At 38.9% G+C, this 13,277-nt stretch overlaps 1 protein-coding gene across 1 annotated transcript in view; it reads left to right on the top strand.

The window, feature by feature from the left end:
* Positions 1-537: 537 nt before the first annotated feature.
* RAB1A (RAB1A, member RAS oncogene family) overlaps positions 538-13,277 on the top strand; it is a 31,655-nt gene continuing 18,915 nt past the window's right edge. The window contains exon 1 of the mRNA XM_004470967.5: positions 538-844. Coding sequence (XP_004471024.1) covers positions 822-844 — 23 coding nt within the window. The 5' untranslated portion in view covers positions 538-821. The remainder of the gene's footprint in view (positions 845-13,277) is intronic.

Below are 13,277 nucleotides of genomic sequence, written 5' to 3'. Positions count from 1 at the left end.
CCTTCCACCTTCAGTCCGACATCCTCGGACGAGCCGAGATCAAGTCTCAAGCTGGTCAGGCCCACAGTAGCCACTGGGGCAGCGGAGCCGCTAGGAGTGTGATGCAGCCCGGCCTCCTTTCTCGCCTCTGCACTCGGGCCGTCGCTCCGGTTCTGGCCCCTCCTTCTTTCTCCAAGCCCGCGGTCTCCCCCCACCCCCATCCTCCGCCGCGGGCCGGCACCGCCCTCCGCTCCTCCCCTCCCCCTCCCCGGGGGGCGCTGACTCGCCCGGCTGCCACGTCTCACTCGTGACATCACCAGGGCCTTCGGCCTTAGCCAATCCGCTAGAGGGAGTCGGAGCGAAGTCCTAGCCAGCGAGTCAGCCGGGAGGGGGACCGGGAGGGGCGGGAGGGTGAGGGGTGAGAAAGTGGGGAATGGGGCGGACCACAGTCCTTCAAGTACGCATGCACCGAAGTCGCAGGGCTTGGCGGGAAACGGAGTCCTGCGGCCGCGCTGCATCGTCGGCGCTCAGCGTCTACAGTCGCGCCGCGCGACTCTCTTTCCCGGCATGCCACGGGGTGCGGCCGCCCTCTGGGTTGTATAAAGGCTCCTCGGTGTAAGGCTTTCCTATTTCCTGGTTCGCCGGCGGCCATTTTGGGTGGAAGCGGCTGCTGAGTGGCGGCGTCTGCTGATTGTGTTCTAAGGGGACCAAGTGGGGGAAGACGCTTGCTCTCCCGGAACTGCCTATCTCAGACCTTTTCTTCGATTACTCGTGGCGCGGCGAGTCAGGGCGGCGGCTGCGGCAGCAAGGGCGGCGGTGGCGGCGGCGGCAGCTGCAGTGACATGTCCAGCATGAATCCCGAATAGTGAGTGCAGGAGAGCACCGGTCGGCTGGGTCCGTGGGCCAGCTTTGGGAAGCTCTGAGGGGGCGAGGAGGGGTGGAGCGGGTGTGGAGGCTTACGCCTGGGTGAGGTGAGGGTTGTGGGGCGGGAGAGGTCGGCGGCGGGGAGTCCGGCCCCATTGTTTGACGGCTGAGGGGCGACCGGGGGGAGGGGGCGGGTCGGAGGGGTGCGCCGCGGGGTGAGCCGCCGGGGCCTGGATAGGCCCAAGGGGGAGAGCCCGGAGTGCGGAGCCGGTGCGGAGGAAGGGCACCCAGGGGAGTTGAGGGGGTTGGGGCGTTTGGGAGTCGGGTGGTAGGGCGGTGGGAAGAGGTAGTTTTCCTTGGAAGCAGTGACTTTTGAAGGAGGACTCATTTTTAAGGGGAGAGGGGAGGGAGGGAGAGCTTTAGAGGACAGTGCCAGACCCGGCGTCCCACTCTGCGGAGCTGTCAGGATCGTCGGGGTGAAAACCAGCTTTACTTGTAAATCCTGAGCTTGGTGGTTCTCTTCTTCCACCCTCCCCGCCAGGTTGCAGGTAATATGGATGTTTCTCAGGACTGCGTGGGATTGAGGAGAATGAATAGATGGGGAGAAGCGGTTTAAATTTTGAATTGTTTCCTGTAAGAGTTCTTTAAGAACTCGCAGGGCCCATCAGCTTTCTAAAAAAACCCGGGCATTTGTGAGGTGATTTTTTTTTTAGAGGACACTTAAATCATTTTGTTTTCTGTAGGTCAAAACACACAGACAACACACACAAACGCAAAAACAAAAAACAAAACACACACACAAAAACAAAAAACCGCAAACTAAAGCCAGGGTATGTTTCCTTTGCTGTCAGGTTGAAAAAGAAACGAATGGTACCTATGATAGATCCGTGGGTTTTGGATTACCTACTTGAGTGCTAGCAGGTAGGGAATGAGGTTCCATGACGTGTCATGAAAAGTTAATGCATTTCTTTTTCTTGCTTACTCAAAAAGTCACCACAGCAGATGTGACACACCTGGCTCCTTTCCTGGGAACTGGTGTTCACTTTCCTTGGGAAGAGTTTTGTTGGACTCTCTTCATTGGCCCTTTAAAAATCCTCCTGTTGTGTGTGTGTGTGTATAAACGAATAATTGGAGGAGATGGAGTTGGTATTCCTCTTCAGTGTTAGAAGTGTTTAGGAGAAGAGGAATTTCTCCTAAAAGTTGAGTTTATTTGCTACTTTGGTCAATTTCTACTTAACATTTTCCCCTAAAAATCCACCCATCAGTTTAGCTGTCATGTGTGTGTCACATGGCTCTTGCAAAATGCATTCTGACTTCAGGTTTTGTAATACTGTGGTTTGTTGTGGAAATGTTCCTTTTCTTTTGTACTGAACAGAAGCCATAGTATTTTATTAGAATTTTGTATACTTTTAAATTGTTCTTTGAGTGGCGTATTTGCTGTGTTGGCAGTTTTTTATTTCTTTATCAAGGGCTCCAAGGACGAAGTCGGTTTTGCAAAGTTGAACAAAGTTGGTTTAGCCTCATCAGACAGAGTTTAACTTGAGTTTCCTAATCCTGGCAACAATAGAGAAAACTAGGGTTTGGCACTTAGGGAGGTTTGTAAATCTTCACTGTCCAGAGAGTTTCTTATATTTGCTACATTTATTTAGTGCTGTAAGTAGATATTCTTGATCTATTTACATTAGTTGAACAGAGCCTTGAAAAGCCTCTGAATTGATTTCTTTTAGTAAAATAGGATAATAGGAATCATTCTTCTGTGGATAGTTACAAGGTTTAAATGTATGTAAAAGAATTTGAAAAGGTGATTTGTAAAGTGACGTACATCGTTATTCTAGAAATGCTGGGATTTAGGAATATAATCCTTACCATCAAGTTGCTTATAATGGAGTACAGAAAATGAATGGCATATATGTCAAATACCAGTAGATACAGCAAGTTCTAGATCTACAGCATGGATTGGAGTGAAAAGATTTCAGAGAAGGGTGAAGGGTCATGCTTCGCTGGATTGGTTGAGGAAGACTATAGAAAGGGACCAGTAAGGAAATTAGTAGCAGATTTGGTGAACCAGATGTGAGTGTGGAGAATTTTTCATGGGGGAGAAGAAAGAAGAATGGTTAATATAAATAACAAGGAAAATATTAAGTATTGTCAAGCCATCCTTTCTTTTTAGAACTCTAGATTAATGAACTCAACAGAAAGAAACCCAGAAATTCTGGCATGAAGTTTGTTGCCATAGTAAAAGTAATTAGAGAAATTTGGGAAAATAGAGAAATGAAGGAAAGAAATTCTTAGAATTTTACCACCAAACACCAGTCCATTCTTTAATACCTGTTATAAATTTAAAATATTAGGTTTTCTTTTAAATTAAAAATTTTAATGCATGAATATCCTTCCTTCATGACTACAGACTTTGCCGCCAACTTTTATAGCATTTTATGCCAAGTACTGTGCTAATGTGAAAGAATAGTTTGTTAGCCAATGTTTAGGAACACACCTGAATGTTCTTCCTTAACCGGTTTTGTTTGTCATCTAATTTATCTTAATCCTTTTAGGAACTTTTAAAATCTGCTTTATGGGTATGGCTGAATTTGGTAAAGAAGATGGGTTCTTGACAAAAGAAAAGCTTTGCTCTTTTTTCCCAGAAAGAAGAGAATTTTAGATTTTTATTGTTGACATAAAATTACCTGTTGGTAGCTTTATTAATTGAATGCTTTGCTTTATGACCTTTAAGTTGTAAGCTCTTGGTTGGGGGTGAGGAGAATAAGTATATCGATAACTAAATTTTTTAAATTAGAAGTTGTTGATTAATAGAAAAATCATGTAAAAAAATAACATTCCCATATACCACCCCCATTTATAGACACTTTGCATTAGTGTGATACCTTTGTTATAATTGATGAAAGAACTTTAAAATTGTACTGTTAACTACATAGTCTATATTTTACGTTAGGTGTAGTTTTCTCTTCATAAGCCACCCTATTGTTAACACCTTGTATTAGTGTGGTGCATTTGTTATATTTCATGAAAGAACATTCTCGTACTATTAACTATAGTCCATCGGTTACAGTAGGGTTCATTGTGTATATAATCCTGTGTTTTATCTTTTTTTTTTTTTTTTGTGGTGCCAGAAATTGAACCTAGGTCCTCGTATGTGGGAAGCCAGCATTCATCCACTGAGCCACATCGGCTCCCCTGTGTTTTATCTTTTAATTTTTATTCTAGTAACATATATATGACCTAAAATTTCCACTTTTAACCACATTCACATATATAATTTAGTACTGTGAATTACACTCACAATATTGTGCTACCATCAATTATTAAATGTTAAGATTTATGGTTGCTTTCTGTATTATGTGGTGATTTGGGAGCAATGATACCTCAGGGTTATCTTTAGGTTAGAAATAAGGGTATTGACTAACTCATTTGAATTTCAATTACAAGCAAAACCAAAAAGCTGTGGGAAGTGTAATTTGAATGGTAGAAAAATCCATGGAATGGAGCAGAGCTTTATTTTTTTTCTGGAGCTCTGAAGAAAGATTTTGATTTTCTGAGGGAGGTGGTAAAGCAGTACTGGTTAAGAAATACTTAACATTATTACCATACCAGAAACATTTTTCATAATCCACTAGTTTCTCAGCCCATCACAGTACTTTTTTAGTGTTAAAATCATGGTGGCTGCCTCTTTTTTGAGGAATGTCTTAAGAATAAAGCATATGTGAGCGGTTGTGCCTCAAGAAGTTAAGAGCGCTTGCTTCCTACATGGAGGTCCTGGCTTCTGGTTCCCTTTGCCTCCTAAAAACAAAACAAACAAAAAACCAACAAAAAGCAAAAGAAAAACCAACTCAGGGAAGCCAATGTGGCTCAGTAGTTGAGCACTGGCTTCCCATATACGAGGTCCAGTACCTCAAAAAAAAAAAAAAAAAAAAAAAGCGTATGTACCTATCATGGATATCCCAGTAAGTTAACTACAGGAGGAAGGGCTACTTGGATGAGCTGTAGATCTTTAATGCAGACAAATTTTTAAGTAATTACCTTGCTTTTAGCATTTCTTTTTTCCCCTTTGAGTACAGTGACTCCAGAGTCTCAAGATTTAATGAGCCTTTCACACTTTATTTTCCGCTCATGGTAGACTTTATCTTTTAAGCATTTGGAAATAAAAGTAGGTTAACCAGGTCTGTTATCTAGCTGATAAAATATAATTTCATTAATAAGTACAGTATATCAGTTTGCCTTCACATTATTTTTATTAGAAAAACAAAGTGACTGAAAATTGTCTTTTGTTCATTGTCCTGACTTTTTTTTTGGTGGTGGTGATGGTGCTAATTGTAAGAATTCAAGAAAGTTCTAAACTGTAATTTTGGATTTAAAAATTTTTATTTTTTCCTTATAAATGAGTTAAAATAAGAGATGCTGGCAGTTTCTTACATATTCCAGCAAATCTTTTAAGGTTTTTTTTTAGTATGATGTCTGAGATGGAAGAGCTTCAAAATCAAATGTTCTCTTGCTAGCTCTGTAGTTGGCTTTTTTTTTTTTTTTTTTTTTTTTTTTAAATAAAGGAGGTACTGGAGATTGAACCTGGGGCTTTGTACATGGGAAGCAGGCACTCAACCACTAAGCTACACCCACTCTGTAGTTGACTTTCAAAGGGAATTTTGCTGAGTAATTTTATTTCTTGGATATTACAGTCTTTTTATTCTGGAAGCAGTGTGAACATCTTATTATCTTTACATCCTGTTAGCAGTCCTTTGGCTATGTGCGTGTGTTTTCTCCTTGGTAGCTTTTGACTATGTATATGATGGTTTTACCATTTGCAGTTGTAATAGTTAAGGTTCATTTTTGATAGTAAAGAATAGCTTCCTTTTGCAATGTTATCTATTATTCTTGTCTCTCCTAACATAGTAAGATGTTTAGGGTTAAATGAAATGCTTTTTAAGGTTTTGAAGTTAAAGTTTTGCTAAGTAATAGACTATGAGTGTTTTAAGATAAAGAAAAACCGAAAGTGGGTGTAGGGTGCCAGTGCGTGAGATATTTTAGATGTGTGGCTTTTTACCACCCTTTGTCTAAACTACACTTTGGAAGTTTTAGTAAGAGATTTAGGCAAAATGCCCAGATTTTTTTTTTTTACTTCCAAGGAGAGGGGAGCTGTCAGGCTATTCGACTGTTTTCCTGTAGAAGGTGGGGCTGCGATTGCTGCTTTGATGTCTGACATAGAACCTAGGAAAGAAAAACTAGATCTTGGCTTTTCTTTGAACCTAAGGTCTGTGAATATTTCAGTTTATAAAAGGGTAATATTGGAATGGTATATGGAAATAAAGTAGTTCTGCACAGCCTGAGAAAAAGCATTTTTGGATTGATTTAGTAAACGTGAAGAAATAGGTAAAAAGTGGAAAGTAGGAAATGAACAATTTCTTGATACTTTTGTGACCTGGTGCAGTTTGCCAGAACACCCTGCCTTGTTAAATTCCAGGCTGTGGTAGGTTCTTCTGAGTACCAGTTAAGTGATTGCTCTGTTCCATGCTTGTAGAGTCCTAGTTCTGACAAGTAGTGTTGCATGGGATGTGCATGCCTTTGTTCAAAAGGGGGTCCACTCTCCGTGGGCCAGCTGCTTGGCTACAGTCTATGGGGCAGTTGATGCAGGTTGTACCTCAAACTACTAGTGATCTTTACAAGTGAAATTGACTGAGTTGTATAATTTAGATTTTCCAAAAGCAGTGATGGACTTAACATGTATGGATGTGTTTTCTTTGTTTAACAGTAGGACTTAAGTGGAATTATTCTTTTTCCTTTTCATTCTGCTTCTGGAAAATATTTTCCATTAACTTGATTTAGGACAATTGTTCTTAACCCACTTATGGTCATGGGTACCCCTAGAAGCATTTGATGAGCCCTAAGGACCTTCCTGTCTATGTCCAGAAATATTCATAACATTCTGCATAAAGTTGCAAGTGGTTGACTCCCCTTCCCCCAAGAGTCTGTGAACCTAAAATTAAGAATGCCCGAGTGAGGTAACTGAAAACAGAAAAGAGGATGTTCACTACCACACTTTTAAAACCTTGGAAACCTGAGGATGACAGAATTTAACCACCATTCTGAACTAATTTGAGTTTTAAAATGTGGGTTATCAGGGAGCATGCCTTTATTTTGACGATCTAGTCAGTGCTTTTTCTTCTTAATGCTTACCTTTCTGTTTCTAATATATGAAGTGTTCCCAAGATGCTTGAAACAAAGGCACTCTAAATTCACCAAACACTGTCATTCAAATCAAGAATAATAGGTAATCTCTGTAGTAACATAACATTACTACCTTAAAATTCACGTGGATGTTGTTAGGATCAATGCCTTGCCTAGTGTAATATATTTATGTTTAAGTGGATTAGGTGGAACTTAATTAAATAATGGAATTTATAAAAAGAACACTTGAAGCAACTTTATGAAATATATAGTATGGATAATTCTTGTGATACTTTATTTGTAGACTGGTGGCTAGCACCTGTTCTCATGAAGAGCAGTTGGGTTCATTATTTACTGAAGGTAATGAAGACTGAACTCCAAAATAGGTTATTTTTCGTTTTGCTCTTTTGAGCTGAGCTTATTCTCTACTAACACAAGCATTCTAAATTAACTTAGGCAGTGAATCACACTTTGCTTTATTCTTGGTCAGACCCTATGTGCTAGTTTGTAGATGGTTTAATTCATTCTGATAGGTTTTTTTATATAGTATTTAACACATTTACTGATGTTTTAATGGGAATATATAAAATATTAAGGAAATGTGATATGATGAAAAGAACTTAGCATTTGGAGTTAGAAAACCTAGGTTCAAGTTCACATTGCTGTTTACCACAGCCAAGTTATTTATGCTCTTTAAGCTTGTGTTTTTAAATCTATAAAATGTGATTAATACCACCTGGGTTCTGAATCTAAAGATCGTACAGTATTATGCAGATATTATTTGACCTGAGTATTGTAATGGATATTAAAATATGTGTAAATAACAGGTGGTTTCAATTTTAGAGTTTTTCTCACATTTAATCATCATACATTTATTTGTTTTCTTCTCTAGCTTAACATTTTTTTCAATTTAGATTTTTTTTTTTAATCCTTTAGTGGATGTTGGCTGTGGTACTATTGTAAGCCAGGTAACTTTTCTTGGGACAAGGTTATAAAATATGTATATATATGCATATATAAAACATGGACTCTGCTAACAACTGCTTACCAGTTGGTTAAGAAGATGTTTCATGTTCAAAAAGTATAATCAATGAAAAAGCATTAGTATGATATGCTAAAATGTTAAATTTATTGATAACTTTAAAGAATAGGATGATGGCATAACCGATAGGGTGCAAAAGATTTGGAGAAGGGGACTGTGGTTTGTTAACCACATAACAAGTTTCAGACTTGGTGTTAGTCTTGGGGTGGAATCAACAACTAATTTGAGTTCCTTATTACCAGCCAGGAATTTTTGTGTATGTACAATATTTCCCTTAATCCTTAGAATTTCTGTAAAGAAACAGTATCCTCATTTTACATGCAAGGAAACAGGCAGAGAAGAGTTAAAGGGCAGTCAGTAAGCAGCATTGTAATAATGCGATTTCCACTTCATTACTTATGGCAAACTTGTAGGAGCTTAAAATTTAAGACAGTTAATTAGGCTGCTAACATTTTTGTGGTTGGTTTCTTTAAAATTTCATGGTTGGAAAGGGTTTTTTTGTTTTTGTTTTTAATGTTGAGCATAGTTTTTGTAAAGAATAAAGACTTTATTCTTTACATATTGTGGAGTTGCTGTTTAAGGTTTTTCTAGAGTTAATGTATCCATTCTTAATTTTTCTACCTCATGACTGTTCTGTCATTTACTTAGGACCTTAGAAGTCGTGGATTTGTTTCTGTGAATAAAAGCAGAGAACTACCTTTCTCTTACTGTAGAGGGCACACTTGCTCCAGATAGTGTTACTATTGTATATTTTGCCAGCCTTTGGGAGTGGTGACTGGTGTGCTCATAGTAGTTACAACTATTAAAATAGCTGGTAATTTTAAACTTTAGAGTATAATGGTAGACTTCTGTGATCCTCTGTTATCCATCATCTGAACAAAAGCTTTGGATAAATAGCTCCAATGTTTTTGTCTGGCCTTTGAGAATTTTCCTTGTCACTTCATTTGGAAGGAAGAGAGAAAAATAATAATTGACATTTACTGTGTTCCTGTAATGGCCCAGATGCTGTGTTAGCTGTTGTAGAGACATTATTTCTAATCCTTGACAAGCCTAAGAGGATGGTAGTTACTTGCTAATCGAACCTGTTTACAGGTGAGGAAATTGTGACTCATAATGCTAAATAACTTGCTCAAAAGAATCTTATAGCTGTTGTGCCATGAAGCCTGAATTCAAATCAAGTCTGACCTGCTCCAAAACCCATGCAGAATTTGAGGACTAAAAAGGCAGGAGTCAATTACCCCTCCTTGGCACATTTTTCAGCAAATACTTGTTACATAGAGATTTAAGGCGCTCTGTTCTTCTATTACCTTGCATTGCTTCTTACAGCACTACCTGCAAAGTTCTCATCATTTTTGGAATTCCAGCTTTATTCCCCACCCCCTCCCGTTGTCTGCTCTCTCTATCCATTCTCTGTGTGTTCTTCTCTGTTCATGAGTATTCTTGTCAGCAGCATCCGGAATCTGTGTCGCACTTTGTTGCATCATCTTGCTGTGTCAGCTCCCCGTGTGTGCGGAGCCACTCCTGGGCAGGCTGCACTTTTTTCTCACTGGGTGGCTCTCCTTACAGGGCACACTCATTGCACAAGGGCCTCCCCTACGCAGGGGGACAGTCCTGCATGGCAGGGCAATCCTTGCGTGCATCAGCACTGTGCGTGGGCCGGCTCATCACATGGTCCAGGAGGCCTTGGGTTTGAACCTTGGACCTCCCATGTGATAGGCGGATGCCCTATCCGATGGGCCCAGTCTTCTTCCAGAATTCCAGCTTTAAATATGTCAAACACTGTTCTAAACAAAGCTAAACTGGAATGTGGAATGATAATTTATAGTCTCTATATAGCAAAGAAAAGTAGAATTTTAGTGGACAAATATGGGGGACAGTTTTTTTGTTTGACTGTTTTTAATTGCTTGACTTTTTCCTTAAATTTGAGAAAAGACTGTTTCCCTATCAGATTCTTGGTTAGTTGATTATTTTAACTGACAGTCGGCTTTTGTTGATAGCTGAAGGTTTATTGAGTTATTTTTTAATTTTTATTTTTTTAGATTTATTTTGAGTTTTTTTATTTTTAATTTAATTAAAAAAATAGTATGTGCACTCTATAAAATTCAAACAGCATAGAAGTATATGAAGTAAAACCTAAAAGTTCTTTGCCCTTTATTCAACAAATGGGTAACCTTTCCTGCTTGAAGGTCAATTTTGAATTGTATTCTAAGGAGCATACTTAAAGTGAATGAAGAAAAGTTGGTGTTAAACACAGACATTGCAGCCCAAGTTTGTTTGTTTTTAGTAGTTACTGGAGAATTGAACCTAGGACCTATGTGGGAAGCAGGCACTCAGCTGCTTGAGCCATATCCTTTCCCTCCCTCCAGGCTTTGATTAATCATTTAATAGCCAGAAAGCTATTCGAACAGTATGTAGTTTAATTTGTTTATAGTTTACGTGGCCACTTGATCATTATATTATAATCATGAATTTGTTTTGAATTTAACATTTCTAGGATGTTCTCAAGTATGACATAAGAACATAACATTCTTATAATACAAGTGAATTCATTCTAGATGAAAAAGAGAATGAACTTACATTCAATTTTTAAAATAGCAGGCCTTTTCTAAGATTTTTATAGCTGACATTAAGAAACTTGTATTTTGGGGATACTGTGTAAATACAGGCAGCCATGGGCTATATTCCTCTACTGTTAAACTTTACTTCCTTGGTGTATGTTTCCAAAGGTGGAATGCTGGAAGTTGTGTTAGTGTCAGCCATCTTTCTCTTATAAAATATTAATTGACATGTGAACCATATTTGATAATTCAAATTTTATTTCATGAAAGAAGAAAATGTTTATTCTCGCTTAATACAAAAAGCAGATTTAATAAACTTGTGACAATGTTGGGAATGTGCCAACACTATCTGCTTACTGCCTTGACCTACTATACCTACTTAGAAATTGTTTGTGTTAGGGCAGGTGTGCTGAACAAATTAGTAAGGATGTCAGGTCTTTGAATAAGTGTTTGTGATTAATAACGTTTGTCCCTTCATGTAACTTTGATTATAAAAGCACCTCATACTTCAGACTCTTAAAAAATTATAAGAAGAAAAAAAGTGTAAAGCAGAGAATAACAATTATTTGTAATCCTGCAATTCAGAAGAATCTGCCTTTTTCCCCCCTGGTCTTTTTTTTCCTAAAGATTTATTTATTTCTCTCCCCTTCCCCGCCCCCCCCCCCCACCCCGGTTGTCTGTTCTCTGTGTCTATTTGCTGCGTCTTCTTTGTCCACTTCTGTTATTGTGAGCTGCACATGAATCTGTTTCTTTTTGTTGCGTCATCTTGTGTCAGCTCTCCGTGTGAGCGGCACCATTCCTGGGCAGGCTGCACTTTCTTTCGCACTGGGCGGCTCTCCTTACGGGGCGCATTCCTTGCGCGTGGGGCTCCCCTACGCAGGGGACACCCCTGCGTGGCAGGGCACTCCTTGCGCGCATCCGCACTGCACATGGGCCAGCTGCACACGGGTCAAGGAGGCCTGGGGTTTGAACCGCGGACCGCCCATTTGGTAAATGACTCCCTAACCACTGGGCCAAGTCACCGCCCTCCCCCAGGTCTTTTTATGTGGAAAAACATTTTAAACAAAAATGGGATAATACTAAACAAAGTTTTCTATAATCTTTTCACATAAGTCTTTTCTCTTGAGGTTGCAGAATTCCTAGTAGCATTTTAGATTTGGAAACAAGTTGATTCATACTCCTACTTGATACTTTATGCAGTTTTATCATGTCATACGAAAGGGAGAGCATTTAACGTAAATATAATCATGAACCTAATATCTGTTTTAGTGACTTTTTAAAGAGTAGTGTTACATCCTCTCAGATAGTGACTTTTTAAGGCATAGAAAGGTATGTAAATAGAACTCTAAACTGAGAGTTGAAGCACGGGTTCTGGGATGGATGCTTTCACTGGTTTATAGGACGTATAATTCATTTTTTCCTCATCTGTTAAGAAAAATACCATTTTAAAATGTTAGCAAGAACTACATAATCATATGTCCAGGTGATCTTTCAGATTTACAAAAATTGGAAAAAATAAATCTCCTCTGCATTGAACTCCATAGCTCTTGTTTTACTGTTGAAATCTCCAGTATTGCCAAAGTAGACAATGAGTTGATGACTTAAAGGAGAAAATGAGGGTAAAAATAATTTTTCATTTGCTACTGTCTTTCATGCCTCATTATCCAGTTATTAAAACCTACTGTTAATTTCCCTGAATCTATCCCTTTCCTTCCAGTTTTAATCTAGGTCATTCTTACCTCAGCTGTTGCAACTTTCTCACTGAATTATTTCTCTTTGTATTTTTAGTTATTTTTACTTTTTAATGAGTTACCAGGGAGGGAACCCAGGACCTTGTACTTGGGAAGCAGGCGCTCATCCCTCAATCCACTGAGCTACATCTGCTCCCCAGTGAGAATTGTTCTTTTTTTTCTGTTTTTAGGAGGTACTGCAAATTGAACCCAGAACCTTGTATATGGGAAGCAGGTGCTCAGCCACTTAGTTACATCTGCTCCCAAAATTATCTTCTCTTTATATTAAAATATAATTCCAGCTCATGTTATAAACTCAGTAAGTTCAAGAAATTTAACTGAAATAAAAGTACTTGTGCCTTAGAAGTAACTTTTGCTTAACTTTTTTACCAATTCCTGCATGATTTATGATTTGTTGATTTGATATGAAAAAACAAAATGTAAAATATTTCTCTGTTAAACTTCTGTTTAAAAATTATCAGAAAAAAAGTATCAGGAGTTAGCTTTTTGAGGAAATTATTGTTAATACCAATATAGCTAATTTCCTCATGATACAGTTTAACTTTTTAATTTGTTATTTTTAAAAGTTTTATAGAAGCATTGTAAAAATGCTACAGGGAGTTCCTATATGCTCGTCACCTAGCTTCCCCTACTCTGAACCAAACTGTGGACTGTTAGATTTTTCCAACAGAGAAATGCCTGTTTCCTATTTTAGGATACCATTGTTTTAATAGTCATTATGTCATGTTAGCCCCCTCCAGGCTGTGACATTTTCTCAGTCTTTCCTTGTTTTTCATGAGCTGACAATTTTGAAAAGTTCCAGTTAGGTATTTTGTAGAAAGTTCCTCAATTTGAATTTGATGTTTTCTCATGATTAGTCTGGGGTTATGAGAATTTTGGGAAAGATACCACAGAGGTGAAGTGCCCTAC

This window comes from Dasypus novemcinctus, chromosome 17 (genome assembly GCF_030445035.2).
Source record: "Dasypus novemcinctus isolate mDasNov1 chromosome 17, mDasNov1.1.hap2, whole genome shotgun sequence".
NCBI lineage: Eukaryota > Metazoa > Chordata > Mammalia > Cingulata > Dasypodidae > Dasypus > Dasypus novemcinctus.
This window is presented reverse-complemented; position numbering and strand designations above follow the sequence as displayed.